Genomic DNA, 20062 nt, shown 5'->3' with positions numbered 1-20062 from the left:
AGCTAAAAATAACAGCGGTTGGCCTCCTCCAGGTTTCTGACTCAGGCAACTGTTGTGTCATCTGAGTGTCTTAGCAATTTACATGATAGCTACTTACATAATATCGTGTTTAAAGGCTGTGACTAAAACTGGGTATTTTAAGAGAGATGGTCACACATGCTGCCACTTAGCATTACCCATCCATTTGCTAGCGCTTGTGTAATTGCAATGCTATCCCAGACTAATCCTGTTTACCTGCTCAGCATGCTAACTTTGATGAGAAAGGCACATTTTATTCATGTTTTATTACTGTCATTTAAAGTAGCATGTTCATACACAGCAGGGATGTCAGACATAAGGCCTGGGGCCCAGAATTGGCCTGGCAAAGACTCCAGTCCAGCCCACTGGAAGGCTTTGGAAAATGTATAGGGAGGCATAGATTTTGAACTTTTAAACATATTTTGATACGTTTTAAAGCTTTTCCTACTGATCAAGACGTCCCCCATTCCCATTCATATAAAATCAAACTAGTTAAGTAATATATAAACAATTAATGACAGAGCAGTTCCTGTTTTTCAATATCTAATATAGAAATTTCTAGTTTTTATAGTGGGTTCACAGTGTTGAAAAGAAAGATAATCAATTAATCAAAATTATGTTTTATACATACACTCTGGTGAGTCTGGGTGATCAGCTGCCAGAACCATTTCTGTAAACTTTGATATAGAAAATATTGTTAATATTGCACTTCTTACTAAACATCTCACTAATCGTTGCTGTTGCCACTAGTCGGTATCAGACTTACTAGTCATCTAATCTAATTGTTAAAATGTTATTTCATGCCCAGTGCTGGTAAATTATTGTGTCCTAAATGTTATGCAGCCATCTGCCACCAGATGGCGCATCATTGTTGAGAAATGTCAAATTTGTTAATTTTGGTCTGATCATTATGTTAATACTATGAGAACGACTTAGCGATATAAGTGGCGGAAATTAGGTTTCTCTGAAAGGTTGATGGACTCTCCTTTAGCGATAGGGTGAGGAGTTCAGTCATGTGGGGAAAGAGACAGCTAAGGCTCCTTGGTAAAATGTTCTGGCCGGCCAGACTGGAGAGATTATATCTGTCGGCTGGCCTGGAAAAGACTTGATGTTTCCTGGGAAAAGCTGGAGGAGGTGGTGAGAGGGAGGTTTGGGCTTCCTTGCTGCTGTCCCTGCCTGACCTGACTTCAGAAATTTCAAACAGCGTGAATCATTTATAATGATGCATTTAGTCACATTTTTTTACACAGTGAATCAAATAAAAAATTAGTCATCAGGAACATCCATAGTTTAGATACACGTCTGTACACTGACAGAGAAAAATAAAAAATTGGTTGGTCCACAATTTAAAATGAATTGAAAATTTGGCATCCCTGATGTAAAGCATTAGAGTTGGACATATCTTCCATGTCTGAAACATGAAACCAACATGGCTACCAAAGACACTTATGATCCCATTAAAAAATGTCCCTCTGGTTTTAGCTCTGTAAACATTTGTCCTATGAGTTTATGGACTCAGTTGCTTTCAGTTCATACTAAACGAAACAGTAATTTGTTTTTTGTCAATTTTGCTCATTGGTGAGCCAAGGAAGTGTGGTTTCACATTCAGCTCTGCCACTAGCCTCCCACGTTCGTTTGAAAACACCAAGACGGTGAGAACATTCATCTGGACCAGATTATTATATCATTTATTATATTATAGGTTTTCGTTTTATGTTTCATTTTTATCTTAATTTTCAGTTTTGTTTTTAATTCAGTTTAGTTTGAAATGAAACATCTGAAAATGTTCAGTTTTAGTTAAATTTTTATTAGTTTCAGACTTATTTTTAGTCTTTGTAATTATTATTTTACGGAGGGCAAATGTCAGATTGAGGAAAATCAAGTATAAAAACCGAGATATTTTTAAAAGCAGTTGACACAGAGGCAAGCTGTAATAAAATTCTGACCACACTAGCAAATACTAAGTATTTATATACAAATTTCTGTACAGAAATGAATAAATTATAATAACATATTCCATGTTCAAAAAATTGTTTCAGTGAGTTTTGATTAATTCATTTAATTCTTAAGGTTTTTATTTTTACTTTAGTTACTGAAATGTTTTTCCACATCTAGTTTTTTGTTTAGTTTTAGCTAATAATAACCTTGGATGCTTCCACATGGGACAAAGGAGTGAGTAATAGTATCAGTCTGCTAATTATAGCGTTACTCATGTTAGCCTAATAAGTGATGCCTTGCCATCCAGTGGTTGTATGTACTCATGTTCTGGGTATTTTTAGCATAATTTGTAGACCCACAAAATAATGTGTCTGCTCTCTTGGTCTTGATAGCCATATGAGCTAACAAGGAAACTTGCTCTAGAACAGATTGTTTACAGTTTCTACCTTACTTTTTCGCTCCAGTGTTTTTATTTTGATTAGAAAAATAAAATAGAGACTGTAGCTGTCACTGCTGCCCAATGCTGCTGCGTTAACGTGAGCAATAATCTGAGGGTAGACAGCTATGTCAAGCCTACGAGACAATTTCTCGGGATAGATTTGGCTAATGACCAATTATTAAAAAAATATACCTTCACATATGCACACTCTGGAACATGATACTGTCACATTATAGTGCCTAAACCTATCCACACAGACACTAATAGTAAAACAAGCCATTGTTATCCTGACAATGGTCCCAGTGCATGTCAGCAAGGCTCCCTACTTTTCTAATATCAGACGCTGGTGTCTGTCCTTCACGCCAGCAGCTTCACGGCCTCCTGCTTAGCGTGCCTTTGTCTGCATGCATGCATGAATGCATGTGTGTGTGTGTATTTGTGTGTGCTTGGAGGCTCCCTGACTGCCAGCTGTATTATCAACATGCCCAGGGAGAGCCATTGCGTCACAGGATGGAGAAAACAAAAAGGAGACGTGACCGACCTCTTTCCACACTAACAGTCCCGTGTTAACACGAGCCGCGCAAGCATGTCTGTTAATGTGTGCGAAAGAGAGAGAGATGGGGCGGACTGGAGTCTGTGCAGGAGGAGGAGGACAGAGGTGACTTGGAGGGATTTCAGATTTCATTAGCACTGCGGTTCACACACGTAAACACACGCTCACAAGTCCTCACACAACATTCACCTCTTCCACTCCTCACTGAGCATCTGATTCACTAGCTTGTTTATACGCTCTTCCTACACATCCACATGCACAGCACTTTTCCTCACGAGACCTGGGCGCTGCCTCAAGTAGTCGCACACAAATACTCACGCATTTGTACGATACTGTGCAAATATGTCAATGCTGAACATGTGATTACACCAGAAAAGTTCTTCCATATTTTTGCATGATAGATACACACATGCCGTATCATGCAAATGTGTTTTTTATTACCACGCCATTAGTAGCCTCGGCACACTCTTCCTTTTCGACACGGACGTTAGCTACCAGTGGTGTTTAATATGCAGACCTCACAAATGTGAATGCATACAGTGCACGGCAGTTGCATGTAACATGACCTGGATTTCATTTGGAGGGAATGTCTTTGATCTTGCGTGGACAGAAACGCAGACAGGCTGGATGGACAAACAGGCGGATGCGGAGCTAGCTGTGCAACCCTGGCAAAAGGTTTGAACCTGAGAGAAGAAGAAACAAATTAGAAACATTTTAATGGGTTTATTTTACAAAATGCTTTAAAACAATTATGCTCAGATCCTTCATGTTATAGTCTAGCAAGTTTAACAAAGTGTCATGATCTAAAATATTATATAAAAAACAAGGTACGCCATTTTTTATGCTCCATGTACACTGGGAGTTTAAAAAAAACACCCCATGTTTCAATAGCTTGTAGAAACACTTTCAGCAGGAATAACTTGAAGTAATCATTTTCTGCATGACTTTATCAGCCTCTCACATTGTTGTGGAGGAGTTTTGTCCCACTCTTCTTTACAATGCTGCTTCAGTTCTTTGAGGTTTGCAGGCATTCATTTATTCACAGCTCTCTTATGGTTCTGCTTTTCAATTAGGTTGAGGTCTGGACTTTGGATCATTGTAAAACCTTAATTCTTTTCTTTTTCAGCATTTCTGTTGTAGAGTTGCTGTGCTTGGCATCATTGCCAGTCATACAACCTCACATCTGACCCTAAAATACTTTGGTGTTTAGAGGAGTTCATGATTGACTCAGAGACTGCAGGGGTTGCAAAACAAACCCAAGTCATCACCCCTCCACCACCGTGCTTGACAGTTGGCATGAGGTGTTTGTGCTGATGAGTTGTTTGGTTTTCTCCAAACTTGGTGCTGTGCATTATGGTTAAATTCTGTACAATCCTGCAACAAGTAATCTAAAGTTTTAAGACAAGAAATAAGATGGAAATTAAAAATGAAAAGACATAAAATTCCACTTTGGTCTCCTATGTCAAAAGGATTATTCAAGTCTTGTGGTTTTTGCTCAGATGCAACTTTGAAAACCTGAGCATGCTAAGCTTTTCTTTTTATTAAGAAGCTGTCAGTCTGCCCCAGGGCAGCTGTGGCTACAACTGTGGTTTGCCTGCACCAGTGTGTAAATGTGAGAGTGAATGAATAGTGGAATTGTAAAGCGCTTTGGGTGCCTAGAAAAGCGCTATATAAATGCAATCCATTATTAAGCCGCTTCTTTATAAAAAGAAGATGCCATAATTGTTCAGTCTTTTTCAATTGTAGATTTACGCACTTTAACATGGTAACTGAGTTCTGTAGCGCAGCGGTCCCCAACCTTTTTTGCGCCACGGACCGGTTTATGCCCGACAATATTTTCACGGACCGGCCTTTAAGGTGTCGCGGATAAATACAACAAAATAAAAGTAGTACCGGTACCGAAAAAAAGAAGATTTATTCATAACACACGTGAAAAGACCCAGGAAAACCGAGTTAACGATAAAAACGACAACAAAATAACGCTGAAAACCGATAAAAACCCCGAAAACCATACATTTCGCACCTGAGCCTCAACTCTCGCGGCCCGGTACCAAACGACTCACGGACCGGTACCGGTCCGAGGCCCGGGGGTTGGGGACCGCTGCTGTAGCGTATGACATGCAGCTCTTGGCGTTTCTTGCAGTTTCTCTAAGCAACCATTTGGATGACTCTGTGGGAAAATTCACTCCTTGGAAGATCGTGACATCATGTTTACGTACACCTTATCGCTCTAGACAAGCACACTGCCAAGACCTCTGCTTTCATAGAGGTGCTCACACTTTCTGATGACCAGCTAATCAAATACGATTGATTAGTAGCACATCCTTGCTACTTACCCAGGATGCTACTTAAACAGGCCACTAAACAGGACAGGAGCAGACTGCAGCAGAAAGGATCATTGCGCCCCCCTGCCCTCCATCCAGGATCTGTACCTCTCAAGAACCAGGAAACGGGCAGGGAAAATCATCACAGACCCCTCACACCCTGGACACAGACTTTTTGATCTGCTGCCCTCTGGCAGACGGTACAGAAGCCTGCAGACCAGGACCACCCGACACAGGAACAGTTTATTTCCCCTCGCCATCTCCCTTCTTAACAGTTGACCTGTCACACTGCTCCCACTGCCAGACTGCAACTGCACCTTATGTACATTCTGTGGTATTCATTCCACCTCATTTCATTTCTGTATTTTATGTATATAAGTTTAGATTCGTTATTTATAGTTGGTTTACACAACTTTGTGTATGTATGTGTATGTATGTGTAATGTGTGTGTATATAGACACGTGTGTGTGTGTGATTTACATTGCTGTGCTTGAGAGCCACCATCTACCGGAACCAAATTCCCTGTATGTGTCTGCACATATACTTGGCCAATAAACACGATTCTGATTCTGATTCTGATGCACTTAGTTGTTGTTTTTTACAGGTCTGCATAGAGTGCTGTGAAAACTCATTTTTTTCACATGACTGCTGCCTGCTGCATAAACACAAAGCCAATATAGCCCAGTATAGAAAGCATGACAACTCTTTAAAGTCTGTCAGGCCAAAAAACATACAGCTTCCTATGTGCTAAAAACAATGTGGAGACTTAGGTCAGATAAAAATGTCCACAAATTAGTGCTACTAAGGAATATTTGTTGTGTGAGACTGAAGCATTTACAAGTATGATGCTAAAAAAATGCTTTTCTACTCTATTTTGAGCAGTGCTTTACACAACATGCCTTGTTCACCCATTCACTTTTTTTCTAAATGATTTCCATCGAACAGTGAGACTCCGATGAATGTACTGGGAACAGCCCAGGGGTGGCAGGCAGGCTGGAGGAGCCAGGGATTTAACCACCAGGCTTCTAGATTAGTAGATGGCCTGCTCTACCTCTTTAGCTACACCCACCTCAATAATTCATAATAGACATAATACATACATAAAACAAGGGACAGGAAACAAAAAAATATTTACAAACAATTTCTAAGAAGTGACAGGCCGGGACACAAACTCGAGGTAAATATGGGCCTTTAACAGATTTTGAAATGGTCGGTAACTGTAGTTGAATCAGACAGACAGTCTGCAGCAGCGATCCTGCAGCTTTGATCCTGGCTTTTATATGAAGTCGTTTAGACACACAGTGTATCCAAGAAGAATTCCTGTTATCTCACATATGTTCTCCAGCCACATGTCTGATCACTGCACATATGGTGCTTTGTGCACAGGCTTGTGCACACCATAGCCTGCAGTGCACACACAAGTTAAATAAATCAAGGTTTACCCATTCCTGATTTAAGCCTTGATTCAAACATTCCTCATGTCTTTGGAAGTAGACAAGACCAACCAGCCGTCACTTAGTCGTAAGCTGATTTTAGTGATGAACTCAGGACAATATCAAGAGACTCTAGTCTGGGCCTTGTCTGAGGTTGCCCCTTTTTAATATGTTGCCCACAAAGGTGAACTCTCTGCTTGGTTAAAGTGTACAGTTCACCTTTTACAGGCCTAAACAGTTTTACAGGCCTTTTTTACTGTAGCCACCACTCCTTTGCTTTGGTTCCACACTCTAAACCTGATCGGGAACTTTGGAGACGAAGCTTATTTCAGTCTTATGAGAATCATCTGCAAACAACAGACATACCGCTGCAATGACACCACGCTGCATACTTTCCACACTTTTCTGACATCTTGATATCTATTTCATGAGCATCGTAAACAACACATCTGACACCCGACTTGAAAGAGACTTAAAGCCAAGAGCACCAAGTGTGAGGCTTTTCACCCTCCACACATGCGTCTCTCGAGATATATTTGCTGTTTACGGATCTTAAAACTTGGCACTAGCAGCTGAGCTTTCTTTATTCACGTACTATCTCTAAGACTGCGAAAGCCCTTTTGTTGTTAAATGATCAAGATGGAATCTGTGTTCGGTATAAATATGAAACTGCTTTCGGTGAAGTACTGCAAGCTGCAAAGTTATGAGCTGACTACATACCAGATCAGATTTTGGCCATCGCTCGTCGCAGCTGCTTTCACAGCAGTGCACTGACTGTCCAAACTTCTTGTCAGGTGACAGTTGAAATACTTTATTTCCAACATGGGCCTGAAGCATCCTTTATGCTTATAAGCCCCAACCCCTCTGGTCATTTGATACAGCTCCCCACCAGTTGCCCTCACAACTGTGTTACTTTTCCACAGACAGCACAAATGTCTTCAAGTGCGGAGAGCTATGTTCTCTCGTCATTGTCAGCAGCTGTCCAAACGTGCTTCACATAGTTAGATGGCATCTATGTGTGGCAAATGACATATAAATACATAGAATATAATAGCTCAGGAAAACAAAATAATACCAGGTTAAAAATTGTAAAAATGGCTGTTGAGCGGCCTTTATAGAGTGCTTTAGGATCTTTAAGCACATTGTTTTGGTACAGCAGCATGCAGAGTTCATCCTCCCCGATCTCTTAAGTGTACTTAAACACAGAGTACACAATCTGCCCGTCACCAGAGGGCAGACAGGCAAATTAGCAGTTAGCTTTCAGGTGGTGAACATATTGAAACTTTTAAAAGCCAAAGAGCCAAAGACTGTCATTAATTACAAGAAGAATGAAAGAATCAATGAAAGAGAGCAGGTTTCAGCACATCTACGACTTGACTATAAATAATTTTATTTTATTATTAGATTTCTGTTGTGCATTTACATGTGGAGGCATGTTTCGGCTGAACTTGAAGGGGCAGTTTAACCAAAATCAAATGTAAGATTTAAAAAACTCAAAAACGCAGCTCTTTCCACAAATCATGACAATCATGTGCCAAAGTCTCGAACCACCTCGGACCAGACTCGAATGGTCTTCCTGAGTTTTTCTTTGGACATTGGCTCCTTTCCCCTGCATTTGCACTCCGACCCTTATGTGTAACCACATGCAGAAAATGTTTCTTTTCCCTTTTTGTTTGTCTCTTTGTTAAGTCACCTAACACAGACATATGAATCATTCAAGCATGAAAACACATCTAACTGGGATGAACCAGTGTTGTGTCTACACATAACAGACAATGTATCAGAGAATCAAAAGTCCCTACAAATTTAAATTGTATCTTTAGGGACTTTGTTAAAAAAAATCATTTGTTCTGATTGCTTTTGTTAAATCTATAATAGGAATAAAATAGTATTTTTGCACCAACAAGGGTATTTACAAAGCTGTTAGCTGGGAACTTGGGATATCTCAGCATGGTGTGTTGTCTATCCTTTGAAACCAGATAAATGGAGGACAAAAGAAGAAGTGACATGATCTACAGCAGATGAGTAGTACCTAAAAGTCATGTCCTTTAAACACATGGAAAAATCCAGTCTGACAACCTGACAGGACCTGAGATTCCCATCTGAAGGCGAAAAAATACCATCAGCTTTTGATCCACCATGCAATCCCATCTGGAAAACATCCCATAACAAGGTGTGTGGATCTCTTTAAAGTGCAGTTTCTTGGCAAGGCAAGTCCCAATTAATTCCATTATTCTAGAAAAGGCAGACAGCTCTAGAGCCACGATCTAACCATACCGGATAAGCAGCGCCACAGTCCAGAGGAACTGTCTCTTTTACTCAGTTGTAAGAGAGTCTTTTTTTTTTTTTACTGTAAAATGTCTAATTTTTGCTGCCAGCCTGTTCCCACATACTTCCTATAAACATCTTCAAAGCACGGATGTGTGTGTGTGTGTGTGTGTGTGTGTGTCAGAGAGGTAGGGGGTTGGATTCCTACTATTCTGTTTGTACTATGCCCAACACTTCCAGCATCTTTGTTTATAGCTCTCCTCTGCTCTTTCACACAGAATTGATGAGAAAGACACACACATTAAACACATTGCTTTTGGCAGGCACACTGGCGCACACACACGTGCACGCATCCACACACAAATCGTGCTCTAAAACCCACCGCAGTGACCTTTCAGATGCAGATGGAACAGCAGCTCCCCTCCACTGCCAGAATGTCAACATCTTCTGCTCTCTCTTTGCTTCTAAGAAAAACTGAGTTGGCAGCAGGTTAGCCTCCTTATCTCTGCACATTGTTAAAGTACTAACGCGCACACACATACACACGCATGATGCACACAATGTCCTGTGCAAAGCGTCCTCTTTTGATTTGTTTAAGGATATAAATTCCCACTTAGTTCATTAACAGCAAACACTGCAAACAGACGACTGCCGGGCCACGCCGTTCTTTCTCTGTAGGCATCCACACATTGCAACACATCAATCTTATCTATCTGCTTTCTCTGTGAGTACGCTGTGAAATCTGGGGTTTACTGGAGTGAAGGTTTGGAACTGTGCAAGCGTTTGTTTTGCGACTGAGCTCTGCCTGGAGGGTCACTGTAACTCTGCCAGGGGAAGCTAAGCCTGTGTCATCGCAATCTGAATAGTTATGAACCGCAGCGCCTGGGTCTAGCTGACCCGATAAATAATGTCTGTCTGACCGAAGCTGCACTTCCACACCTACAACATGATTCACACAGCATCGCTGTCGTTATCATCTCGTAAACTTATAAACATAACGCAAGAAAAATGATTTTGAAAAAATGGATACACCAATCAGCCTCAAGTTTCAATGGATTTCCCAGAACTGGGCCTCAGTAATGACAAATGGTACTTTATGCAGAAATGATTTTTAAAACAGGCCATAACTGTGTGGAAACAAATGAAAATCCTCACATAATTGGCAGATATCAAGAGATTTTTGAAGAAAGTTATGTCATTTTTCCAGAGCGAGTGCTTGTTAATGTATAATCAACTGCATAAGAGACTAATCTTGAGGACCACCAATCAAAATCATGCAAGAAACAACAGATGCACACACACGCACACACACACACACACACACACATAAACACAGAGTCGTGCAGATTCACATGTGAGAGTGCAACCCTGAGTGTGAGGAAACTATTTATGGTGAAAGTGGGCAGAAAGTGTAAACACATGTCTGGCATCCTTTGAAAAGACAAGTATTTCACTCCTTTTCCTCCCTTAATCTCTCTCTGAGGAATCCCCACCCCACACCCGCAGCCTTTCCCATTCACCTTCCCTACACCACCATATCACATTTTCCTCCGTGCCTTTGAGCCGAAGGGGAAACATAAATCAGAGGACACGAAGGAGGGAGGAGAGGAGCAACACACGCAACCATCTGAGTAAATGTCTGTGAATGGGAGAGACATTACGGGTGGGGGAGTTGGGGTGGAAGGGCTGCTGGGTGTATCTGGGAGGAAGGGAGGGTGGGTGGATGCTGATGTTCCTGCCACTGTCTCCATGCCTTAAGAAACAACTTAAAACCCCACCATTAAGGGCCTGTCACAGCGACGTGGCATGTTGAAGGAAATGCGGTGCCAGAGGCTTGGCGACGTCTCCACAACCTGCAGCTGGTGGACAACTGTGGGGGTGGGGTGATGGGGGAGGGACAGCTGCCCCTGTTGTCTAACAGATGAAGCACATGCGTAGAGATCTTTGATAACTCTGTATTTCCAGTTCAGTTTTATCTAAATGGCACTTTGAGAAACCCAGTGATTCCTTTTGAGCCAGAAATTTCAACAAACGTCTCTACCCGAACTTAAATAAAGGAAAAAGTTCTAGTCATGGCAGCGCTTTTGAAGTTTTTTCTTGTATGTCTACTCCTCTGAAATTTCATTGTCAGGGCTGCAAATAATTTTACTCAATAAAGATCCTGCCCAAGCAGCAACGTAGCCTGGAGGTTAAAAGACAAATAAAAGCAATGATGAAGCGCCCAAAACTGAGTTTTTCAGCTGGGACGAGGCTGTCAGTCCCCCATAGACTCTGATGTTAAATTACCAACTTATCCCAGAAACAAACATGTTTACAGGCTGAGGAGGTCTACTGTGGGATTATTGGGTTAATGAGCTATGTCCAGCTTAAAGTCAGGGTTTTCTGTGGCTCTCTGTTTTTTTTTACTGGGCTAAATCACCGTGGTACATTACGTTGGTCAGCTTGGATTAAAATCAGCATGGATTGCAGTGTTTACACAAAGTCTTTTATTTACAGCAGGTTTTTAAGTGTATAACAGATTCTTTGCTGGTGGAATAATTTGTGTGCACAACTTGTTAAGCTGTGCCTTATTAACATCTAGCATGTAAAGTGACAGCAGCTCAAACAGTGCATCACATTGTCACTGGAATTTGCGTGCAATTCTCTGGTGGTGCAGAAAATGTGCACACGGTTTTAATGCTTGATTCTAATCTGCTCTTTTTAGTGTCTTTTACACTGCTGGAACTGCAGCTACTAGAGCACAGGTCACACAACGAGAATACGTATTTAATCAATAAAAGTAATTCACCTTAATCTGCTGACAAACTAAAGCGATTTCCACATTTTTTAATTAGGGAATGGGACAGTAAGCTGTAATGTTTAAATTTATCCAGCCTAAAGTTGTCAGAGCTCCAATAATCAGCTGTATATAAGAAGTAACAGTTGCTGTTATGTTTTTGTGTTCTTTATAGATTTCTCTAATCGCAGTGGGTGTCACGCACAGGGATCATTTTGAGAAGAATAAAAGTGATGGATGTGTGAAATTCCCTCTTTTATGTGGATGCACAAAGCACCTGGAGCAGAAAGCCAGATCTTTCAAGCCAGCTAAGGCTAAGAGAGCATGGCTTTGTTGACCTTCCTTGGTAGTATAGAAGTTTTTTTGTCTGATGCCTCTGCTAGGGCGAATTGCCCAAGGTCCACCCTTGGGCAATTCCACTGTTTACAGCTATACCCTATGGACTGAGTTTGCTCTTTAATTCCATTGTTGGAAAACGCTTGTGGCCTTTTCCATTTGACTTTCAACTGGATTTCTTGTTTGTTTTTTGGCTTTTTCAATTCAGCCTCAAGTATTTTCAGTTTATTGTTTGGCAAAACACATTTGCTCAAATGTGGTAAATGACAGCGAATTAAAACTAAAATATATACTCACACATTTCTGAGACACCGTAGAAGTAATGATGTACATAGAAACAGCTCCTTTTCAGCTGTAATCCACAGAATAAAAATGCTCTGTTGAGTTCTCTCTTTCTTTATTTAGAAACCAAACAGTTTGAGGGAAAGGAAAACAAAACCTAAAAGCTGCATCTCTCTAACTCCATCACTTCAGAGCCACATGTCTGTGATGAAATATTAATAAATGCTGTTCCTCTTTCATCCATTTGAAGTCAGAGGATGTCGTCTGACAACACGGCAGCTCACTCACACTTTATACCATTTGGGCGATATTTCTTGCGGTGGCTGGGGACTTCCATAATGTGCAAAGCTGTGGAAAGCGACTTAGTTCTGTGACCACTTTTGTTTTAAAATCCATTATTCATGTTCAGTGAGTTTAGACTGTATTTTTGTGAAACTAACTGCATTCATGTCTGATAATCAATAAGATATATGAAACCTGGCTTCATGGATAAAGTACACACTTAGACTATAATGCTGATCTAATTTCTTTGGAAAGCTGGTGACACAACGCTGGTATTTCCACACGGTATCATCACCTCATGCTTACATAAAGATTTTAGAAATGTAGATGCTCCTAGAGCTATAAGCTTCAGGTGAGTGAGAAAAGATAACTCAAGAAGAATTTGTCACTGCTGATAGCTGAGCTGTCATAAACTCTCCTTAAGGAAGAACAAGAAAGGAGCTACAACTGCAGCACTGCCAGGCCAGCTGCCTTGGAGGAGTCCTGCATGTGCCACTGTGCTGTAGCGGTTATGTCTATGGTGTCACCAAAGCCAGGGTAATCTAGCAGAAACATGTGCACTTACACAGGACAGGCAGAGAGAAAGAGAGCGAGATCAACAGCCTTGTCTGGCATTGTGTTGGCAGGGCTTTTGGCATCACTGCCTGCCTCCCGCTCCTCCTCTTTGCCTCTTTCCTGCACCCCTGAAGTGCACGGTTAATCCCTAAGCTCTATCCCCATTTAAAGACAGGGACATCACGCAAACCTGCCTGTCTGCATTGCGTCCAAGCACACACACACACACACACGCAACAACCCCCGCTCAATGCACGCACTCAGTCAAAGATGCGTGCTGTTTCCTCTGTCCAAACACATAGAAAGAAAGAAAATAGCTCAGCGGGGGGTTAAGCACTGTGCTGGCTGCAGCAGCAGACTATCTGTCCGGTTTTTTCTGCAGTCCTAAAATGTCTGCAGGGGCTGGGAAGTGACAGGCTTGGATGATGAGATAAAGAGGAGAGGGGTTAAGGGCTCATGGTGTACTAATGTGCCGTGCATCTGTGACTGTATGGTCACACTCAAGTGAACAGCATGGACTATGGCCTCCTTGTCAGAAATATGTGTAGAGGAGGAGTTGCAAATATGTGCAAGAGGTGAAGTAATGTGCCTGTAGAGTAAAGAGAAGGCCTATTTTACTAACCTATACATGGAAACTGAGAATTTAAGTGATGTGGTGCTTTTAAAGGCATTATAATCCACTTATCCTCATTGCCTTCAAAAAGTGTCAGCTCGTACTTTTCCATAAAGTCTGAAATATCTGATTTTTAGCCAACTTTTAAGGGTGAGAAATACTCTGGTAACGCAGCGACTGTGAGCCACAGTCTTACTCTCTGTGGGTGTTTATAAAAATCCCAGTAATCTGAGACCTGCAGATCAACTGTAACACCAACGACTGGAGATTTGGCCACCTTAAATGACGCACACGGAGTATACAGCAATAGATATCGCCCTCTAGTGGGGAAATTTAAAAATATTCCAAGCAGCTGAACTCTTGACTGGAGCTTTAGAATGACATTGCTCAAGAATTATCTTTCATGTCATCACAAATGAGATTGGTGATGTGGTAGCATCTCTTTCTAAATGACAGATGCTGCAAATGAGAAGTAGGACAAGCAGTTAAAGCAGCGGGTTGTTGACCTGTTTACTGTTAGAAAACAAACTGTTACTATATTAAAGTGTGCTGCATGGCATGCTGATGTGACTGCGCTGTGATGCGGTGTAACAGGGTAGAGAGCTTAATTCTTTTATTTTGTAATCAGCTATTTGCTGACTGATGATGACTGTCACAGAATTGACACACATACCAAAAAATTCACAATCAGAATTACGTTTATTCGAAGTATAAACACAAAAAATTACAAATTTGTCTCGGTGTCATGAGGCAAAAAAAAACAGTGGTACCGAAACGGATGTTTTTTTTATATATATGTACACAAAACAAGAATTATATACTAACTGCTTACATCCAGATGGAAACAATAATTTCTTTTACTAGGGTCCATTCACCTCCAGGTAGCTGCCAGACCTCGTGATAAATAGTCACTCGATCCTCAATCCACCCCTGGGTGTTGGGCCCATAGGAGGAGGGACCCATGTAGCTGCTTTGGGCTAAGCATCTGGCCACCAGCCACCAGACTCACACCCTCCACATCAGCGCTGGGCTCTGTTGTGGGCAAGATAAACTGGTCCCTTGATCTTTTGGTCATCATAGGAGTTTTCTTTATCTGGCCTTTCACCCACAACAGTATAGCTGCTGGGAGCCCTGGAGCACACACACTTCCACCACAATATGGTAGTGACTCTCAGAGGGGAGGAAATATTAGTATAGTAATACACTGTTATATTACTATGCTGTTATATATATAATGCTATGAAAAAGGTTTGTAACAGGACTTCATATACATTCAAATAAGGTAGAGACAGTCTCACTGTGTTCACTTTAGTATGACGTGAAATGTGTGCTAATCATTAGTTAATCATGAGCATACACTGCTCACTGCAACAGCAGATTAGGAAAACAAGAAAGAAGTACCTCTTGATCATGACAATTTGCATATTATTGATCAAGAAACTGACCTCACAGTCCATTGTTCATTCAGTGGGCTAAGGTACTGTTTATAAGGTTGGGGAAACGTACAGTCAGCTGAGAATGAAGAAGACACTTGGATGAGTGACAAAACGTTTCTCCCACTGAAAACGCTACGTCCAGATGAACAGAATCGGTTTTTGGGGATTTCATATATCCCTTTTCACCGTTTCACTCCGAGTCAGAGACTAAGTGAAGTGTTTGCAGACAAGTTGGCGTCTTCCATGCAGCTACTGGTGACCACAGCAACCCGCCAGTGACCAAAGCAATCACAGGGTGTCTATTGCAGCACTACATATCACTGTATGTCTCTTTTTGACCTATTTCATGCAAGCAACTGCCGGCAGCCTACAGTAACAACTTACCAACTAGTAATAAAATACACACTTTTCCCATGAACCAATGGTTACCAGGGGCCTACTGACTGATCTCTAAGGATTTATCAAACAATTTTACAGCTATTTCTAAGCCACTTTCAGTTGCTCCCTTGTCAGAGGCTCACCGCAGCTGATAGCTCTATAACCCTGTTTAGGCTTGTGGTCCTACATGAAACAGCCCTCATTAATGTGATCAGAAACAGACGTGTTTACCTAATTCTTCATGTCAAAATGCCCATTATATTAAGGTGCACAAAAATATCGTTAAAGTAGGCTATTGTGCAACGGCACAAGTGCTGTGTCCTTATCGTCCTGTGGAGGGCAGCAAAAAGCCACAGCGTTTCCGTCGTCATCCAAACAAAGAAGAAGAAGAAGAAGCCGGAGTGCTGACGCGTCTCTCTTCTCCTCTTCTTCTCCATTCACCGACGTGTCAGTCTTCTTCTACCCGGAGCTGAGCAGCAGGCAGGAGGTTTAGTGAGCACTCATGGCTCCCAAAAGCAGCAACAAGCAGCAGTCAGAAGAAGATCTTCTCCTTCAGGACTTCAGCAGAAACTTGTCGGCAAAGTCCACAGCTCTGTTTTACGGAAATGCACTCATCGTTTCTGCCATCCCCATCTGTGAGTACAGCATAGGCTGAGGAAGCTAGCTGGTGCTAACCGCTAATTTAGCTAACACTGAGTGAGTGGAGGAGGAAAAATGAGAAACTGTCAATAAAAACGAGGTTTTCAGAGCTGCTACTTTACATATATAAGCTCACGTAATGTTCAGAGATATAACACATAAGCACAGTTAATAATATTGATCAGGAATGCTAACGTGACCTCGTAATAACGCTTTGATACGAAGTGCAGTAACAAATGAATCAAAACACAAAAAGCTTTGGGAGATTTTACTTGAAAAACTCCAGTTTCAGATAATTAGTTTGAGCAGCTTTGTGTGCTTGTTTTTCCTCTCTTTAGGGCTGTTTTGGAGGATCTGGCATATGGACCTGGTCCAGTCTGCAGTTCTGTATGCTGTGATGACTCTGGTCAGCACCTACTTGGTTGCTTTTGCCTACAAGAACGTCAAGTTTGTGCTCAAACACAAGTAAGAGGGACAAATCCACTTCACACGCGTTGCTGCTTGGTTAAATGGGCCTCATATTATACTTTATTCATACCTTTTAACTTCAGTTACATGGGGACAAGAACACAAACATATAATCATCAGTAGTTTGAACACAAATAGGGAATCAGACTGTCTCTGTAGAGTTAGAGCTTTTTTAATTCGATCAACTTGATTGACAGATGTGATGTTATTCATTGGGGAAACTTTGAAACAGATTAAGAATCAACAGACTGAGTTCAGAAATGATTTTGTTACTTCTTATTAGAAACTGAATCTACTGGGAGTTGCTGTTGTGTTTTGAATTTGATTAAAGTCTTAATGCTTGTGATCTTCCGCTCATCACACTCCAGGGTCGCACAGAAACGTGAGGATGCTGTTTCAAAGGAGGTAACCAGGAAGTTGTCTGAGGCTGACAACCGCAAGATGTCCCGCAAGGAGAAAGACGAGAGGTAAAACGTAGTGCACACGTAAGCCCAATTCAAATTCAGCAACTACACACTCTCTACACACTTGCGTTTGCTTATCTGTGTGGAGGAGCCACCAATTTAGGTGGTGTTTCAAACCAAGTGGAAGGAGGTTATATAGAAATCCAACTCTGAGCCTGTACTGATACAGTTTTACGTACCTCATTCAGTGGTGCGACACCGTTTTTTGTCTCTGGGAAAGCTGCAGACTGATGTGGGTATTTCTGGTTTGTGTCAGTAATCTTAAAAGTGAAATTATAAACTTTACCAACTTTATCTTTAACTTTTATTTTTTCTGGCATATGAGTTACACAGGCAGAAAGTCTTTATAACTGTAATAAATGTGTGAAAGCAGCAGTCAGCCTTTGTGGTGAGAATGGGACAGATCACTAATACGTGAGCTTACAGGTTTACAGTATTTTAGTCTGTATTATATTCATAATAGTTACACTATAATTTCATGTCAACATACCACAACAACACCCTCTTCTGCCAGCGTTAGGTGCTAAACTCAGGTGCAGTTTCTTCTGGTCGCGTTAATGACCCATTTATCTTCACTGGTCTCGCCCTTGTGAACGTCACCGTACATCAAAAGTCAAAAGTATGATGATAAATCAGTACTGAGGATCAGAGAGTCAGAGATTATATAGAGGGAGATGTTCCAACATTGTGAAAAGAAGACACTTTCTGGGAAAAAGTTTTGTCTGAGTGGCGACACTTCAGGAGAATACAGCAGGGCGTTCTCACAGCCTCAGCGCTGGTGTAAATGCTGATGGAGCTGTGGCATTGTCGCTGTTTGCATTTAAGTGGACCAATCCAGTGAGCACAAATTGAGTATAAGTCTATGTTTGACATCAACCACCTTGTTTCTGTTCACACACCGTCTCTAACAAAGTCTGCATTAACCTGGTACATGTAGACAGCAAGGACGACATTTGGTTTTTATCTCCTGTCCAGAATTCTGTGGAAGAAGAACGAGGTCGCCGACTACGAGGCCACCACCTTCTCCATCTTCTACAACAACACACTCTTCCTGGTTCTCGTCATCGTCGCCTCTTTCTTCCTGCTCAAGAACTTCAACCCCACCGTGTATCCTTTCACGTCTGTATGTGGTGGTATTTAGTTCACAAGTATATTTAAGTTGAAAATGTATGACAGGTTTTGTTGTAGCAGATTTATCCTTTTAACACATCTTAACAGATTAATAAAAAACTGATTATTTCAGGCTTATGCTACCAGTGTTAGTTTTGCCGTAGTGATCGTAAATGACGATAACTATTAAAACTAATGCACGAGGAGCAAAACCTATGATGAAGTGTGCTGACACTTTTTTCAACAAATAAAATGATGTGATTTGAGAATTAATCACGTTGTGCAGAAAGGCAGGACGAATTTGGAATTGATCCCATCAGAAGTAATCTCCTCGTGCAATAAGGTCAGAGGTTGAAACATTAAACATTGAAAATCCTACATTAAGTTACCACATTTACAACTTTGAGTGTCCACACCGTCTGCCCGCCCAACTTTACAAACGAACATTTTTATACTTTATATTTTAGTCTATGATAATCTTACAATATTTAGTTGACTAAAAGAAATTTGATTTTGGATTAGCCTTCAGCTAATCCAAAATGCTGCAGCAAGAGTACTGACAGGGACTAGAAGGAGAGAGCATATTTCTCCTGTTTTGGCTTCCCTTCATTGGCTTCCTGTTAAATCCAGAATTGAATTCAAAATCCTGCTCCTCACATACAAGGTCTTAAATAATCAGGCCCCATCTTATCTTAATGACCTTGTAGTACCATATCACCCTATTAGAGCACTTCGCTCTCGCTCTGCAGGCCTACTTGTTGTTCCTAGAGTATTTAAAAGTAGAATGGGAGGCAGAGCCTTCAGTTTTCAGGCCCCTCTTCTGTGGAACCAGCTTCCAGTTTGGATTCGGGAGACAGAAACTATCTCTACTTTTAAGATTAGGCTTAAAACTTTCCTTTTTGCTAAAGCATATAGTTAGGGCTGGACCAGGTGACCCTGAATCCTCCCTTAGTTATGCTGCAATAGACGTAGGCTGCCGGGGGATTCCCATGATGCATTGAGTTTTTCCTTTCCAGTCACCTTTCTCACTCACTATGTATTAATAGACCTCTCTGCATTGAATCATATCTGTTATTAACCTCTGTCTCTCTTCCACAGCATGTCTTTTATCCTGTCTTCCTTCTCTCACCCCAACCGGTCGCAGCAGATGGCCGCCCCTCCCTGAGCCTGGTTCTGCCGGAGGTTTCTTCCTGTTAAAAGGGAGTTTTTCCTTCCCACTGTCGCCAAAGTGCTTGCTCATAGGGGGTCATATGATTGTTGGGTTTTTCTCTGTATCTATGAAGCGCCTTGAGGCGACTTTTGTTGTGATTTGGCGCTATATAAATAAAATTGAATTGAATTGAATTGAATTGATGTTTAAATTATGACTAAAACTAAAGAAAACTCCCTGTCAAAAGTAACACTGTATGCTTCATGTCTGCAAACTTTTCTTACCAGTGTTTACCTTAACCCACCTTTTCCCAGCAACTACATTCTGTCCATCAGTGCCTCTTCAGGACTCATTGCTTTGCTTTCCACCGGCTCAAAGTAAAGGAAGAAAGGGTGGGGGTTGGGTTGGAGGGTAGGAAATGGGCTAAAGAAGTGTACACTCATGTTAGGAACAGGGTTTACAAGCGGAATATGACATTTCATCTTCATGAAAGTCGTGATCAAATTATCTCCAGAGTTGTTTCTACAGATCTGTCTTCTGTTGTTTTTGTAACAAATAAAGCAAGTCTGTTTACTTGTCATCTGTGTCATTTGATTTGTG

General features: G+C 41.3%; 1 protein-coding gene across 1 annotated transcript; it reads left to right on the top strand.

Moving 5' to 3' along the window:
* The first annotated feature begins 16029 nt into the window (after positions 1 to 16029).
* ssr3 (signal sequence receptor, gamma) lies at positions 16030 to 20040 on the top strand. Its single transcript, XM_084951968.1, has 5 exons — positions 16030 to 16266; positions 16609 to 16735; positions 17107 to 17205; positions 18178 to 18309; positions 19777 to 20040. Exons 1-5 carry the CDS (start codon positions 16134 to 16136, stop codon positions 19841 to 19843), a joined length of 558 nt encoding a protein of 185 aa, XP_084808094.1. The 5' UTR covers positions 16030 to 16133; the 3' UTR covers positions 19844 to 20040.
* Positions 20041 to 20062: the final 22 nt, after the last annotated feature.

Source organism: Perissodus microlepis, chromosome 14 (genome assembly GCF_051167445.1).
Source record: "Perissodus microlepis isolate ML-2025 ecotype Zambia chromosome 14, ASM5116744v1, whole genome shotgun sequence".
NCBI lineage: Eukaryota > Metazoa > Chordata > Actinopteri > Cichliformes > Cichlidae > Perissodus > Perissodus microlepis.
The sequence above is the reverse complement of the archived record's forward strand: the minus strand, read 5'-3'. Positions and strand labels throughout refer to the sequence as shown.